This window comes from Staurois parvus, unplaced genomic scaffold, assembly GCF_062004578.1.
Source record: "Staurois parvus isolate SC_StPar_1 unplaced genomic scaffold, SC_StPar_1.0 ptg000155l, whole genome shotgun sequence".
Lineage (NCBI taxonomy): Eukaryota > Metazoa > Chordata > Amphibia > Anura > Ranidae > Staurois > Staurois parvus.
This window is the reverse complement of record NW_028317951.1, coordinates 15,251,865-15,270,224: the sequence shown is the minus strand read 5'-3', so window position 1 is coordinate 15,270,224 and position 18,360 is coordinate 15,251,865. Positions and strand designations below refer to the sequence as shown.

Here is an 18,360-nt window from a genome sequence, read left to right as displayed (position 1 = left end):
CATATATTGTTCATTCACATCAGTCCCTAACCCTCAATGGGTGTACAATCTAAGGTCCCTAACTTACATTCATACATACACATACGAGGACCAAGTTTAGACAGGATCCAGTTAACTTACCAGTATGTCTTTGGAGTGTGGGAGGAATCTGGAGTACCCAGAGGAAACCCATGCAGGCACAGGGAGAACATGCAAACTCCAGTCATAGTGCATGGTTGGGATTCAAACCAACAACCCTAGTACAGCCATGCAGAAGTGCTAACCATTTAGCCACTGTGCTGCCCCAAAAAATAGAAGACACATCCAGGTCAAGCAGATGCCACCAATGAAGTGAAGCTTTTACTGGAACCTCATTAAAACTGTCATAAATGTCTCAGTCAACAATGTTTCAGCAATTACAAAATACCTCGCTATCAACTATCCTAACATTTTCTAAAACTCTCCACTTCAGCCAAGGAATGAGTGTTGACTCGTATATATATTTATACATAGCTGAGCTTACTCATAAGGCAAACAGTAGCTTGCAAAGTGCAATATACCATGGAAGATAATCTCCTTAAACTGTGGTCAAAAGTGGATCATTTACAAGTCATCATTCACACGGCAACCTAGATGGGAACCTAGGGCCCAGTGGATGTCCAGGGAAGAGGGAGGGGGGCTACAACATTCATGCTCCTGGAAGGAGGGGGTACAACATTCATGCTCATGGAAGGAGGGGGCTACAACATTCATGCTGCTGCAGTAAGCCAAGGCACAGTGCAATCTGTCAAAGTTGTGCACTTAAAGGCAGCCTAAAGACAGATAGGGGCTCATTTAAAAGGCAATAGTATGGCTTCTTAAATAAAAACAGGTACCACATATATTAAGTGCATCAATGTGCTTTATAAATGTTCTGTGCACTCGTCTGGCTTTGGAACTCAAAGACACAGAGCTAAATATCAGTTTTGTACAAAAGAAATAAAAAAAGCAGTCACACGAACTACTCTCCTCCAATCATTGTTCCATTGAGCAGAGAGAACTTTGTATGGCTTCACCAGCTATATAACCTGGTCTTAGTTTACTAAATGTGATGGGTCACATTGTGTGTACTGATGTATGCAAAATGTACATCGGTGCATAGTGAAGAGCAGATAGCGATATCTGCTCTCCATAATAAAAGATCCCCTAAGAGTCTGATTGGATGGGCCATGCAGATCCAGAAAATGAAGATAAGGCAGCTTCTCTGTGCCTATTTCAATCCTTATTAATGCCTACTGAAAGGATAATGAGGGTGCCAATGCTATTACCATTGGCCCATCCTGCCTGTATTTGTCTTTAACAATCTGAATTCTGTAAAAAGAAGTTTGAATGGTTACAATTAGTTAAAATTCTGTACAGATTCTCACTGCTTTTTGTATTGTCCTCATGAAAAAGCCAACAGTTATCCTTGGATTTTGAAATGCAGGAAGTTGAAGGAAATCCAGTGTTGTCCGCAAGGAAATTTTCAGTTTTTTCACTTTAACCCAAGGCAGCTCATTGGAGCTGAGGTTTGAGAAGTATTAAGAGAAAACTTTTATGGAGATATGCTGCCTGTGATTCTCAAGTGACAAATGACCCTAAATATACAAAGCACTTGTTTATTTTCGAAGACTGTAGCTATATGAGAGCTTTAATATCCAATTAATAAAACTGTGTCATATTTGTAATTGTTTTATTATGTTTTACAGAAATTGTTGCTATTATCATACATAAAATTATTGTTAGTGTTAGTAGTAGGTATAAAAACAAAATGTATTCCCAAAATGTAACATTTTCTTTATAATATTATTTACATTCTGAATGAATTTGATCTTTGCATTAAATTACAATTAAAAGAAAAACATAAAAACCAAATCCTTTTGTCATGAATTTCTATGACAACGTATGCTTGACCCTATACCTAGACATACTCTTTAAATACAAAGGTAAAGAATTTTGCAAATAAAGGCATACTGGGGCAAGCTGATTTACAAGGGGCAAGCTGGCATATGTAGCTAATGTGAGCGAAATCCTGATTTCAGACTGATAGCATTAAATGGCAAATTAATAATCTAGGAAAGTAAGATGACATAAGTGTATTTCACTAACATGAAATTTAAAGATGTCAAAATAAATTACCAACAACATTCTTATGTTCACTTGAAAAATCATTTATTACAGCAACATTTTCCCTGACTTACAGTCTTCACAATGCATAGTGCCAAGATTGCTACGGCTGAGTACATATAATACTTCCTAGCATCTGCAGTAGGCTGTGTTGAACTGCTATCAAGCAGTGAAAGTTGTTCTCTGGTGTGATAGACAGACAGAATTCTATATCAACAGCTGGCTGACCAATAAAAAGAATGTCGAAAGAATGTCTGTTTCTATATGATCTCATAGCCAGATATCAGTGTAGCACCCCATCAGCAAACCGCTATAAGGGACAACTGTGCCTACAAATTATGAATTGCTTATACATTATGTAGAATAAAACATGGAGGAGCATTATGCATAGACATTAGAAACTGTTTACTTTAAATATTTACTGATTAATTAACTTTTAACACTGTTATTAAAGTATGCATATTTCTTGAATAATTTAAAAAAAATACTGATACAATCTTACAAAATGTTGTTTTAAATACTAGTACTGTATAAAAAAGTGAGAAAAAGAACAAATTACTGTACGTTTAATTAATTTAAAGTATAACAGCAGTAGAAAACTGGATGTCATGGTGATATATAAGAAGTACAAAAATTACAATTATTGGAATACCAAGAGTATCCAATAGCAAGCACCAATAAAGTTGATACATATGTATGCACAAGTGCAGCAAGTATCCTTGATGCATGAATCCTCAATTTTTCACCTATCTAGCAACTGTGATATTGTAAGGCAGTACAGTAATAGAACTGACTTTATGAGTAGTATTTATTAAATGTTTTGTGCTCATATGCTCACAAAATGAAACCACTAAGAAATGTTCAACCATTGCTTAGCACATTTGGGAATGTAAGACCGGTGAAATTGTGCATCCAATGGTAAATAGCAGTAACACTTGAACATTTTCAGTGCATTGTGGGTAAAACATAATATTTACTTCAATGTAACTTTGAGTAAGTTTTTTTTTTGCTGCTTTGCAATAGTTGTCAGAGTGGTGAAGAAGGTGGACTTGCATACATTAAAGGAAGCTGCTTGGACACCTGTTACCTGGCATAGCTGAGATTCCCATCCAGCACTGAAGACTAAAAGCCACCAAATTCCAGGTTTGGGTCTAATTCCAGGTGGAGCACCCCACTGTGCGGGAGTGTTATGTTCCAACATTAGTACTGCTTCCAGAATGTGGGTAATGGCAGGCTCCAGCTTTGGATGTTGTGGATGCTCTCATCCAGGTATCATCAGTTGTACCAGGTAATAGTAACAATGGTAATAATGCTTTGGCAGGTTTCCATTAAGACAATAGTACTTAATCACCATTTTATGGCACTTTTGCTGCAAATAAAGGCACATTTGTTATTCTCATCCATCAGCAATGTCATACTGATAGCTCAGGGGAGTCAGCTTAATTTTTACACGTTGGCACTCTTGGCATGGGTTGGGGAACCAGACCCTTGGGATGAATAATAGAAACGGTTTTCCATGAAGGCTTGAGACTCTCCTGTACAGCAGACAATAACTATTCCACCAAACAAACAAAATGCTGCTCCAATCCATCCAGCATACAGGGAGTATCCGAAAGTCACAATGGTGGTTTCTTTATGAGTGGACACTGGGTACCATATGGTGGCCATGATTGCGCTCAGTGCTATAGAAAAGAAACATAAAAAGACCTGGGTAAGTAAAAACAGTATAATGGATGTGGAAATTGGTTAAAAACACAATATAAAATTAGACTACAGATAATTTTATCTTGCAATATATTTTTTGTGGCTGCCAACAAATTTTTGTGAGCAGTCTCAGTTAGGAACTGTTGGTCATGTCTGCGGAGGAATCATATCAGTGCATCTTTAATTCCATCCATCATAATGCAATTCATGTTCTCAATCCCAGTTTGGAAGAAATTTCATATACACAAAAATGCTTAACAGTATGGTCAAGGTTAGGAGACAATGCTATCCACTCAGACACTGGCACGGTCAACTCATAGTTCATGACACCACAACTAAGGTCCCACATACAAACTGCTAAATATAGTGATTATATATAAGAGTTGTCCTACAGCCCAAAAGATTTGTGTTTCTAACCATCTACTGCAGAGGTTTACACAGCTCTGTCAGACAGCACAGACAGCCTGGTGACCCAGATGTTCTCTATTGCAGTTAAGTAACAGATCTTGTCCCTCCCCAGCCTATGACTGGACAGTGGAGAAGAAACAGCATACTCATGAGGTCATCTCTCTCCTCTACTCTCTCCTCCTGCTATCATGTTCCTTGTAAACACATGAGCAATTTAGCATAACTGATTAACTTCTTGGTTTCTTCTCCCTGTCCCAGCTTAAGCTCTGCTGTTCAGGATATTTATCAGACTAATACTAGGTCAAATCCAGGTACTTACCCTACTTGCTTCTAAGCATACATGCACTTATTGTTTTTAATGAACACATAACTGCATGACTTAGTGTTTTTGATCTGTCTAAAATTAAGCTTTAAACTAAATTGTAAGTCTGGCATTCAGCAAGAAAAAATTGTAAACTACAAACTGATAACTTGTTCTAAATGGACTTCAATTGACATCACAGCATTTAAATTGAATCTGTCTGCAAGCGAGTCAGTCAATAGTTACTTATTTAAATACAAATGCACCCGAAGGGAATACATTGCACTTACTTATCCATGTTTAACATTCAAGTATTAATATATATTCACTCTTCTTTCCCAGAAAGATGTGCTTTACAAAATCAGTCATTTTAAAAGTCTTACAAAGGAATTCGAAGTGAGCATATTTCTCAGAGAAATTATCAAACCAACAAAGAGGTTCCAGCAAAGCAATTTCAATCCATTTATCTTGTGGGTGGAATATGTTGGTTAAAACTTTCTAAGTCAGTTTAAAATTTAAACTGACTTAGAAATTAATTAACTCACCAGCAGAGATCAGTGATCTGGGATACAGGCGGTACTGATCACAGTGCAGCCTTCTTGAAACAGTCATATAGGCATATCTGCATATCTCACTTTCATTAAAAATCTAAAAATTAAGGTGCGGTTTCTTTTTTTCAGGATAGTGAGTGGAGACCTGAAAATTATTCCTTAAAGGCTTAGTTCAACTTTCTGATCATGTTTTATGCTACATCCATATTTACAGGTGTATCATGAATCATGGTAACATTCCCCAACCCCTCACCATCAAACCACCCCCCTTTGACCTGAATTGCAGGATTCTTCTCCCTAGAGTGTCCTGCTGATATTATAATATAGAGCATCTGTGCATGGCTCCACCCACACAGCCGAGTCATCCATTCACAGATAAATTTACAGGGATCTGTAAATGCAAAGATTACAAGTCCTATCTGCCATCAAGGCAGTAGGACTCATAGATCATGCCAGCACAAGTGTGTTGATGTCACCATAATTGTAGTTTATTGTTTACATTCTCCAACCCCATATTGGTAGGTCCATTCCTCAATACAAACCTGGGGTTGGGATGTAAACAATGCAGGATTTTTTTAATGCCCTGTGGACAACTGTGCACTTAGGACCATTTTATTACAATACATGACCATGGTAAATGAGAGGTCACCATCCTTATCACTCTAATTAACCCAGCTTCCCAATGCCACCTTCCCAAAGCCTCCCAAAAAAGACAGACTACTCTAAAGTGCAGTTAAAATGGCTATAGCAGCCTTTTATTATAATTAACACACAATTTAAATAAAACATAACATGACAAGTCAAATATGATTGAAGGCTCTTGAAGGCACCAACTAATCATAACAAAACCTTGTGTCTGTTGCACCGGTTAGCTAAGTTATGCCCCCAGAGGTAAAACACTGCCTTGGGTACTATTTCAGTTGACCTCAGACCAGGGGCAGACTGACACCTCATGGGGCCCACAGGCAATAGGGGATCATGGGCCCCTGTTTCCTTGTCCCTACTCAAAAAACCCTATAAAAAAAGGTACCAGGGGCATTTCATAGGACCCCCTACTGACCCTGGGCCCTCGGGCAGTGCCCGAGTGCTCGAGGGGTCTGTCCGCCCCTGCCTCAGACATGTACTGGTCTACAACTACCTGGTCACTGTGGGTAACCAGACCAACTAGAGGTAAACACACCGAAGATGGGCCCCCAACCATTTTCTTTAAAACACCATATTTACACCATCTTCAAGGACCCCAAACTGCCAACATCTGCTATGACCTAAATCCAGACCAACCAGAGTTGATAATTAAAGGAGGAGGGAGACTTACTCAATCACTGTAGATCGCAGACTAAATTTTCCTACATACAGACTACCCTTCCAAGCTCCTCCCGTCAGCCTGCTTCTTCTGATCAATCGAGTAAGTGCCACTACTTTACATTTGTATCGACTTTGGTTTTCCCTTCTACCCAGTCATATTGGCCCTGTGCCTGTCTGGTTGGCCTTTTCTCATAGCTTTGGGCCTGTTTGATATAGTGTAATATATTAGAGAGATTTATCCTAAACTGCATTTAGCTGTTCAGTCATGTTATCAGTGATCACTATCCTAAGATAAGGAATGAACCTCTTATTTTTTGGGGATTTGTGATGGCAATGAAACTTGTAAATACCTTCTCCCTACCACCACTCTCATGTGCCCTCATGTCTCATCAGGGGGCCCAAGACTAAAACTGGTGCTTCCATCCGCTTACCATAGAGCTGAATGGGGACCGGAATGTCCCTGATCATCTCTATGGTATTAGAAACTGGAAGTGATGAGTATTTTGTCACATCCAGTTTTGCCGGATGTAAACAATGCCATTTTTGGCTTGGGAAAGCATCTGATCACACCGATTTTGGTGTGATCAGATGCTTTTAAGAGCAGAGGAGAGATTTAACAGACCACAGATATTTCAATAGAGAGAACCTGTCACTTCTAATTGCTGTCACAAGGGATGTTTAAATGATAACATGATATCAAAAAAAGAGATTAAAAAAAATTCAAGGGTATCTATTTACATGGCGTATCATTGTTTATATTTTACCAAAAAAATGTGTATTATATTGTGTTTCTGTGCAAATAAAATTCATTAAATTGTATTTTTTCAAAAAAAATTGTGTTTGAAAAATCACTGTGCAAAATTGCAAAATCCACTGTTTTATTCTCTAGTGCCTCTGCTAAAAATATATAATGTTTAGGGTTTCTAAGTATGTTTCTAGCAAAAAAAATGATTTTTACATGTAGGAGAGAAATGTCAGAATTGGCCTGGAAGGGAAGTAGTGAAGTATCAGTACTTAATAAAACAAAAATCACCAGCGCCAAAAATTCTAAATGTGAAATAATTCCCAATATAAAATGCTGTTGCTCCTTAGTGATTCCACTAATACAAATAAGAAAAAAAGAAAAAACAGTGCAAAACAATTTAAATATACAAATGATAAATAAACTACCATAAAAAAATTAGTGCAGAAATGTAATAGTCCATCTCCAAAGTAACTGAAGGACTGTATCTTATCTAATATATAGAATTTCACTTACTTTGGAGTGGGACTATCACAAGTATCAGTACTTATCTACCAGTGGTACTCTGCTCATACAATCTGCCAGCAGGCTTAGCAAGAAATAGCCAACAGTTCCAGGTTTGGGGAAGTATGTGCCACAAACCCACCTACGCACAATGCACTTGCTGTCAGTGTGGCCAACTGCTTTTCCTAATGCTGACCATACACCAGTAGAATTTTGTTTAAATGTTTCTATGAAAATTATAAAAAAATCATTTGTCAGAGCACTCGATCTTGCCACCATTGAATCAACAAATGTAGCTCAAATCCCTTAATATTTCATCCAAGCCTGCTGTTTGAATGGAATTCTGGGAGTATTAAACAGGCTAATTTTGTGCCTAGAACATGTGCATTACAATATGTATGTTTTTTTCCAAATGAAAGCCACAATCAGTAGAATTTCATTCTTTGTGAAAAAATATCCATCTCGTTCCTTCATATTTTCAAGTCCTTACAGTCAAAAATGATTTGACTCCACTAACCATTCAAAAATTGATCAAATGTTCCAAAAACAAAAAATTCCAATGAACGTCTACTGGTGTATGACCAGGTTAAGCAATTAGGGAGAAGGAGAATATGGGCATGGACCTGCGCAAGTTTTGGCTTGTTCAGTAATTCTCACAGTCTGAACGGGCTGAGTAGAAATAATACATTCTACAAATGACTCATTGTTTTCCTGAATTAGTTACCTGAATTTATTTTAGCAATTGTTCAGCACAGGGAAGGAGTGGTGAACTTAAAGTGTCACAAAACCCACAACAGTATAATCAGTCTGTAATCAGTGCAGTAAAGCATGCTTGTTATACTCACTGTGGAACCTAAGGGCTTAATCTTCTGTTTGATCCTGTCTTCTTTGCTCTTCCCCTTCTTTTTCTGTCCCCAATCCATCTACCATAGTTAGAGCAGCAGTGGCAATTCTGCACAAGCCCAGTTTGGTGTGTATGGCAAGAGAGCTTTTTTTTGGGGGGGGGAGGGTACAGAGCCAATCAACACTGTCCAGACATAGGGTCAGGGGCTATGCAGCCTCATGGGATAGTCAGAGGAGAATGAAAAGAATAACAAGAATAACCAGTGCTCATCTGGACACTGATAGAAGTTACAAGACTGCTCTAACTGCAGATGAGAAAAGGTATTTAGTAGTTTATATTTGCTAAAATAATTGCATTTCCATGTTGTGTGTACTGTGGAAGACTAGATATAGTGAAAGCAGGGTTCTGGGTTTAGTAATACTTTAAAGTCCAGTGACTTAAGATTCATATGCAAGATAAAATAAAATACAATATTTTCCCAATTTCAAAGGAATCCCCAAATGAAAGATGCTCAGTATATTATGGCAACTGACTATAGAAATTATTTAGCTGCTTTGCCTATACACAGTCATTCAACCTGGCACACTGGGGGAGATTGACTAAAACGGAGCGCACAAAATCTGGTGCAGCTCTTCACAGAAACCAATCAGCTTCCAGGTTTTTTTTGTCAAAGCTTAATTGAACAAGCTGAAGTTAGAAGCTGATTGGCTACCATGCACAGCTGCACCAGATTCTATGAACAGTTTTAGTAAATCTCCACTGTTGTGTTACATCAGCATCTGCACAACTGACCTACCCAAAGATGGTTATTATTACATTTAATGCCTGTTTGTAACATTTGTAACAAGTGGATATTGCCAACAACTGATGCATCCAAATAAAAAGAGTTGAACAGAGTACAGAGTTGCCACCCTCCATTGTATGTTTTTCACAGGGATTTTTTTCTCATATAACAGGTGCAGGTACTCCCCCCTTCTGAGTCACCCCTTGTCTCTTCCTCCTACCCACCTCTGAGCACCATCCCTTGGTTCCACGCTCTACCCTCCTCCCACCATCGCCCCTTTCAGAGAATACAGAACCAGGTATCATTATTTGGTGCTAAGTAATTTGCATGGAATCTGTTAATGACCACCAGAAAAGCAGTAAAATAGAAACCATGCAACCAGTGACACCAACAGCAACAATAGACCCCCTTGCAACCAAATCTCCCTTCCCCCTAGTAATAACATATCCCTCCCAGCAACAATAAACCCCCCAGCAGCCAGCATCCATAGACCCTCCAGCAGACAGCAATAAGACAGTAGATCCTTCCCAGGAACAATTGAACCTCCCTAGCTGAATAGGACTTCCCCAACAACAATAGATCCCCCACCAGCAACAATAGACCTCCCCAGAAACAAAAGCCCATTCTGCAACAATAATAGATCTCCACAAGCAACAATAGATCCTGCAGAAGTCAGCACCTTTTGAATGTTATTACATACAGTCAGTGCTGGAGGTGCCGGAACTGTGTTACTCCACATTCCTTCTGAAAAAAACCCTCATTGTTTACAATAAAAATTGTTATGATGAAGGCAACAACAGGAATGTGATTATTTCATAACGTCCTTTTGTGTTGTTAGGATCTATTTTTGCCTGTTTTGTGTTCTTCAGATCCATTGCTGATTTGGGAACAATTTTTGCATATGTTCCTGAGGTCCATTTAATGTCTATATAATGAATGTCTGATGAGAGAGCTTCTCAGTAATTATTTCAATAATATGCAGCCAACACTGGAAAAGTGGAAAAGCATTATTTGTTTTATTGCTGTTTGTGGTTTTCCTGGGGAGATTTCCCCTTACTTCCTGTTTCTATAACAATGTTGTCACCAGTACATAAAAATCTCAGATGGAATACAGCTCAAACATATATCTGGAAGTGATTCTAACATCCAACTCTACTAATGTCCCTGTTACAGAGATGTTCTCCTGGAAAGAAAATGAAGGACAATCCCCAAAAAGGGGGCATAGACAACAGTAAAAAAAAATTTCCACTTTATCCAACAGAAAAAAAAATGAATTTGCACTTTGAAGTAACATTTTAAAGAAGCATTTCTCAACTGGAGCTTCCTGATGAGTTCATCAGGGGTGCCATGCTGCATCACAAATTTGTGTGTTGTGTGCTTGCATGGTGACGGTGGGCTGGTCACCAGCACCATCAAAATGCATGGTGCTATACCAGGGCAGCTGGTTCTTTCTACCTCAGCTCCACTTTACGCCCACTGATGTGAAGAGGGAGCTGGGGTGGGGGTGAGATGAGGAGTCACCCCCCCCCCCAATTTGAAGGCTTTGAAGAGGGGATAAGGACTCTGATGTGAAAAGTTGGGGCTGTGGACTCCGAAATAAAAAGAGGAGGCTAAGGTAAAAGGGAGGGGGGCTGAGGATTTAAAAGGACGGGGGGGGGGGGCTGAGGATTTAAAAGGGCGGGGAGGGGACTAAAAACGATGATGTGAATGTGAAAAGTTGGGGCTAAGGAACCCAATGTAAAAAGAGGGGGCTGAGGACCCTAATGTGAAAGGGCGCTTCTGATGTGAGTATGGTAGCCCCTTTTAGGCTGGGTGCCATTAGATTTTGCATACTTTGAAAGGATGCTGTGACTGAAGAAAAACTTGCTTAAAGAATAACTCTGAAACAATAAATGATATTTCTACATGTCAAATAATTTACTAGCAGGTGTAGTAGAGTAATAGAAATCCAACAGACCCAACAGTCATGACATGCGTGCTGATGATTCTGTGTAATTGAATCACTAATTGAAAGGGGCATGTTCAAAATAATAGCAGTGTGGAGTTCTATTAGTGAGGTCATTCATTCTTTGAAAAACAGGTGGCAATTATTGCCCTTATTTAACCTCCCTGGCGGTATGATTATTTCAGATTTTTGGTGCTGAAAGCGGTACCATTTTTTTGCATGGAAATATGTATTTTTTTTATTGTAGGCTGTAATTTTTAGGAAAAACTCACTGAAATCTGACCGAACAAGAGTCTAGTAAACATCCCGGGTATGATAAAATTTGAAACACAAAATCATAAATTATAATTTAATAAATAATCATAAAAATAATATAAAAATAATAAAAAATTTAATTCAATAATATAATCAAACCAAAAACACTGAAATGTGAAATAGAGCGCCAAGTTCGCACATCTCTGAGCAAAGTTGCAAAATCGTTTTCAGTGTCTGATGAGGAATTTCCCCCACGAATCATTATCACTCAATTCTGCAAGTGGTTCTGATTTACTATCGCTGTTCTCTAGCTGATCTAAACCGCTTTTGACCTAAAGGGACACTTTTTGGACGCCATGGACATTTCTCAGTTTCCAGGCAGAAAGAACAGACAAAATGCAGGCAGGGCACAGGACAAAGCACTAGGGACAAAATGTATGTGAAATTGGTTGAAACAGCAATGTTTTACTATGAAAAATGTAAAAAAAAAAAAATGACATTTTTTAAAATTTTTAAATTTCCCGCCGCTGGCCGCGGCGGCGCCCGTACGTCCCGACGTCACAGGGACAGGACACAGAAGCCGGATGCCGGCATCGGCCGGAGGAGATGGCCGGGGACGCTGCAGGGGACACATCGTGGGAGCGCAGGGTAAGGTAAGTGAAGACAACATGCCGGAGCAGTGCCGCAGGGTAAGCCCGAGTGTAGCTCGGGGTTACCGCTTTTGGTACTGAAATGTTACCCCGAGCTACACTCGGGAATACCGCCAAGGAGGTTAAGGAAGGAAGGAAGGCAGCAAATGTTGTACATGCTGGTTACAGTGCATTTCTCTCTGAAATTTTGAGGAAAATGGGTCGTTCCAGACATTGTTCAGAAGAACAGCGTACCTTGATTAAAAAGTTGATTGGAGAGGGGAAAACATATAAAGAAGTGCAGAAAATGATAGGCTGCTCAGCTAAAATGATCGCAAATGCTTTAAAATGGCAACCAAAACCTGAAAGACGTGCAAGAAAGCGAAAAACTACCATTCAAATGGATAGAAGAATAGCCAAAATGGCAAGGACTCAGCCAACAATCAGCTCCAGGAAGATCAAAGAAGGTCTAAAGTCACCTGTGAGTACTGTTACAATTAGAAGACGCCTATGTGAAGCCAAGCTATCTGCAAGAAGCCCCCGCAAAGTCCCACTGTTGAAAAAAAGACATGTGCTGCAGAGGTTACAATTTGCCAAAGAGCACATTGACTGGCCTAAAGAGAAATGGCGCAACATTTTGTGGACTGATGAAAGCAAGATTGTTCTTTTTGGGTCTAGTGGCCGGAGACAGTTTGTCAGACGACCCCCAAACACTGAATTCAAGCCACAGTACACCGTGAAGACAGTGAAGCATGGTTGCGCAAGCATCATGATATGGGGATGTTTCTTATACTATGGTGTTGGGCCTATTTATCGCATACCAGGGATCATGGATCAGTTTGAATACATCAGAATACTTGAAGAGGTCATGCTGCCTTATGCTGAAGAGGAAATGCCCTTGAAATGGGTGTTCCAACAAGACAACGACACCAAACACACCAGTAAACGTGCAACATCTTGGTTCCAGACCAACAAGATTGACGTTATGGAGTGGCCAGCCCAATCCCCGGATCTTAATCCAATAGAAAACTTGTGGGGTGACATCAAAAATGCAGTTTCTGAGGCAAAACCAAGAAATAGAGAAGAACTGTGGAATGTAGTCCAATCATCCTGGGCTGGAATACCTGTTCACAGGTGCCAGAAGTTGGTTGACTCCATGCAACACAGATGTACAGCAGTTCTCAGAAACAGTGCTTATACAACTAAATATTCATTAAGTGATTCAAAGGAAAGCAAAATCTTCAAACATTTTTCAGTTTATATAGTGAATGTTTGAGTTTGTAAAGAAGAATACAAACACTGCTTTTTTTTGAACAGTCTAATATTCACTTTTCTTCAATTTTTTTAGAGGAACAACACAAATTTGATATGTTTTTCCTCATGTTTTGATTTGGAATAGAATGTGTAGTGTTCCCAATGCATCATTTGTGTGTATGGAAATAAAAGCTATTAGAAGGATTTTGAACTTTTTTCACTTTTTTCAACACACTCCTATTATTTTGAACACAACTGTATATATATATATATATATATATATAAATTTAAATATACAAACATCAGCAGCTTGCAGAGACACTATGCAGGGTCACTGACAGGGCTTCAGGTTTTAGGATCTACAAAGAAGTGAAGGTAAGTTGAGCATAAGTGGCGGGGGGGGAGCCTTTTGCAGCAACACCGCCACTTTTCACTGCATTAGTGCTGTATAGGACCAAAGGATCAATACTCCTGTAAGTGTTGGTTTTTTAACAGACTTCAAAAGAAGATGTCTGTAAATTATTTCTGGATATTATATAGTTATTTTTTCTGTATATTATTTCAAGTGAATTTTCAGTTGCTTCCTCTGTGAAGCTTGAACCAAGTAACCTACACCATGTGGCCTTTCTAAAGAAAAATCTGTACAAAAGGAAAAAGTAATGATTTCTCCTGTCATTACTGATCAGCAGCCAAGAGGTGAATTGACTGGTGAGGGTCATGTTCACCTATTAAGAAAGTATCAGTTGTCTGGCAGCACCATGGTGACTCACTGATGACTCACTCATTATATTACCTTGGACATTACTCATCCTTTTCCTGTGCAGATCAGGCAGCATCAGCAGTGGGGCTCAGAAAGAAGACGGCTTGTCATAAACACAAATGGAAGTGAGAGCTACATCAATCTCTTAACAGGAGAATTGCGATTTATTATGAAAGGTAATAATTCCTAACACAATATAAAACAGAAAAAAGTCACCGCCGGCAGTTATTTCAAAGACTTCTGATCTTTCACTGATTTCTCCAAGTCTAACAGAACATGAAATATATGTGATGATCTGGGAAAGCCTTGGCATAAGTAGAGATTCATAGAAAGAATTAATGGTTTAACAGGTAACTCCACTTTTATAAATATTTATGACTAAGAAAAATATTCTAGCACAAGAAGCAAAATAGTCAACATATTAACCACTTCAGCTTTGGAAGATTTTACCCCCTTCATGACCAGGCCATTTTTTTGCTATACTGCACTGTGCTACTTTAAGTGGTAATTGCGCGGTCATACAATGCTGTACCCAAACGAAATTTAGATAATGTTTTTACACAGAAGTATAGATCTCTTTCAGTGGTATCACTTCTGGGTTTTTTATTGTTTGCGATATAAACGAAAAAATACTAAAAACTTTATTAAAAAAACAATATTTTTTACTTTCTGCTTTAAAACATATCCAGTAAAAAATATTCAAAATATCAAATTTAATCATACCTTTTGTCCAAAATGTATTCTGCTACATGTCTCTGATAAAAAAAAGCCCATTAAGTGTAAATTGGTTGATTTGCATGAAAGTTTTAATGCCTACAAACTATGGGATATACTCTGCAATGTTTTTTTTCATACTACTAATGGCGGCGATCAGCAATTTATAATGGGGCTGATGGAATGTGTCGGGCAATCTGACACTAACTGACACTGACTAAGTGATAACTGCTAGTGACATCACCAGTGACATTAATACAGTGATCAGTGATAATACTATACACTGTCACTGTACTAATTACACTGGCTAGGAAGGAGTTAACATGATCAGGGGTTAAATGTGTGCCTATGTGTAGTGTGTGTGGAGTGTGCTGCTTTTACTAAGAGATCTATCAGTTTCTCATCCCTGCTTCCTGTGTACAGAGCTCTGTGTTGAATGTCAACACAGAGCTCTGGGTTGTGATTGTACACAGCCAATCAGCAGGTCCCATGCATTAATCATTGGCCAGGAGCAGGGGCGGACTGGCACCTCATGGGGCCCACGGGCAATAGGGGATCATGGGGCCCCTGTATCTTTGCTCAAACTCAAAAAAGCCTATGGAAAAAGTACCAGGGGCATCTCATGGGGCCCCCTACTGACCCTGGACCCTCGGACAGTGCCCGAGTTTCCAAATGGTCAGTCCACCCCTGGCCAGGACTTGCTGACACCTTCTGTGTACAATCATGCCTGAAACACGAAAGTAGGCAGCGATGTACTCATATGTCACTTTGCCTACAGCGGTTGCCTGTTTGCAATACAATGTGAGTGGGCAATTGGAAAGTGGTTAAAGTTGTTCATTACCTGTTAACAATTAACAGAAGGGGACCTGAACTCTGGAAGCTCCCCCCCCCTCCCAAAAAAAAGGCAAGAAGAGGGCAAAGGCCTAGTCAGCAGTTATGGTCTCTCTGCAACTGATCTTTTCCCAATTACTGATTTACCATGCCTTGTCCTGTCTCTGTGAAGAGGCAGCCATCTTGATATAGGCAGAACTTTACCTCCTTATGTTAGAGTAGTCATTCTCCACCAGTGGTCTCCAAACTGTGGCCCTTTGTTTACTTTCTTTGTCTCTTCAGGCACTATTCCTTCCACTGATATGAGGCAATATTTCTCCAACCGCAATCAACAGCAGGGCAATAATTCCTACACTGACACCAACGTTGGCTTCCAATGACACCAATGATGGGGCACTATTCTTTCCACGGACACCAATGCTAGAGGTACTGTTCTACATTTTCTACTCTCACTGGCCACAGTCCAGCCCCCCTAAAGTCTGAACAACAGTAAACTGGCCCTTTGTTTAGAACGTTTCAAGTTTTGGGGGGGAGGGTTTACTTGAGCTGTGCCTGCATACTGTTAGCTTCGAATGTCACTTGGCAGAGCCAGCAGCATGACACCTGTGATCTTTTTTAGCTGTCTATATGGGTGGCATACTGACCACCACTGCAAGGTGAGGCATTCTTTTTCCTGACCACCAATGTAAGGGACATTTTTCCCACTTACCTCTGAATAATTCATGTTAGCAGGGGTTCCCTGGGACTTAAAAATTATTTCAAGGATTCCTCAGGAGTAAAATGTTGAAAAAGGGTGTTGGACAGTGTCCAAAAAGGATTACAGTGGGCAGCACAATAGTGACCCTATCAATCCTACTGAGACTGGCAGTCAGCAGCAATGCCTTTATCACACACTACAATTACACAACTAGGAGGCTGGAAACCCGGGAGTGCCTATGTATGCTCCCAAATGCAAATTATATAGTTTTCAGGAGGATTCAAGATAAAAGGTAGATTTTCCATGGTACTGCTTAGGTACAATTAACATTTCTAAATGTTCTCCCTTTTTGAGTTCAGGTCCATTTTAATTATAATACAGTAGTTATATAGCACCAACAGTTTTGCACAATGATTCGTAATATAAAGGGAGGCAGTACAGTTACAATACAATAAAATACAAGAGGATTAAGAGGGCCCTGCTCATAAGCGTTTACAAGCCAACAGGGTGGGGCAAGTGGTACTAAAGGTTATAACTGTGGGGGATAAACTTATGGAAATGATAAAAGTTCAGTTAGTCAGAGACATGACAGGCTTCCCTGAAGAGATGAGTTTTCAGGGATCAGCCAGATTAGGAGATACCTGGACAGACTGAAATAGAGAGTTCCGCAGGATGGGAGAGGCTCTGGAGAAGTCCTGGAGACAAGCATGGAAGGAGAAGACTAGAGAGCAGGGAGGAGTGAAGAGGACGGTTTGGGTTATATTTGGAGACAGGTTCGGAGATGTTGCTTTATGATAACTGTAGGAAGCTCCAAATGTATCTCCATAGCAAAAAAGCATATTTGAACATTTTCAGAAGGGTATAATGTGTGGTATGTGTCAAAAGTACACACTTGAGAAAAACTGAGATAATAAATATTGCTTTAAAGATGTATTTATTTCACTGCCCTGCTTTTTTACTAGCATGCCCTTTAATTGTGAAAGTAAACCTTTCAACTGCTAATGTGGACTAGAAAGCCTTCAAATGAGATAACAATGACCCCCATCTGTCCACATGTGTCAAGCTATCAGTTTCAGCTCCAGCTTTCGGACTCATTTGACACGCTAACCCAGGGAAGTCAAATCTTCCATTTTGTAAGTATTCTTTGTTATTTTTTTTATCCATGTCATTCATTTAAAATGGATATGAAGTGCTTTTCTATATACTGTATTTCCTTAAGTTCAGGACTAAAAATAAAACAATCTGTTTTGATCAGACAGATGTGAACTGTTGCATAAGAATAATTGATATTTACCGCTTGCAACCAGCAGGTTGTGTACTCGAGGCAATTGTCCACCACGTAAATTAAGTAATTTACTACTATTGTGAACAGCTTATAATTTGCTTTACATCTATTCAGATCTATTTAAAATATACATGTGAATGAGTCAGAAGACCCCCTACTCTCCTAGCTCTTACAGCCCATATGGATAAGAATAATAAATAATAGAAACATAAAGTGAAGGCAGAAGAAGGCCGAGTGGTCCATTGAGTCTGCCCATTTTTTTTTTGTTTTTTGTTTTGTTAACTTCTTTGTCTGAGTTTAGATCCATGCTTGTCCCAAGCATCTTTGAAGCTATGTACTGTTGCCTGGCTCACTACCTCTGCTAGTTTATTCCAAGCATCAACTACTCTTTCAGCAAAATAGTACTTTCTGAACTTAGTTTTTAACTTTCCTCCAGTTAGTTTAAGGTCATGTCCCCGTGTTCTTGATTTTGGTTTCATGTTAGGTGTTGGACAAGAATAATAAATAATATGAATGATCAGTATATACAGTTGTGTTCAAAATAATAGCAGTGTGTTGAAAAAAGTGAATAAAGCTCAAAATCCTTCTAATAGCTTTTATTTCCATACACACAAATGCATTGGGAACACTACACATTCTATTCCAAATCAAAACATGAAGAAAAATATATCAAATTTGTGTTGTTCCTCTAAAAAAAAATTGAAGAAAAGTGAATATTAGACT

General features: G+C 39.1%; 1 protein-coding gene across 1 annotated transcript in view; it reads right to left on the bottom strand.

Annotated features, from left to right (window-relative positions):
- Positions 1-1,673: 1,673 nt before the first annotated feature.
- The window catches only part of CLDN11 (claudin 11), a 77,650-nt gene continuing 60,963 nt past the window's right edge, over positions 1,674-18,360 (bottom strand). Inside the window, exon 3 of the mRNA XM_089675491.1 lies at positions 1,674-3,806. Coding sequence (XP_089531617.1) covers positions 3,571-3,806 — 236 coding nt within the window. The 3' untranslated portion in view covers positions 1,674-3,570. The remainder of the gene's footprint in view (positions 3,807-18,360) is intronic.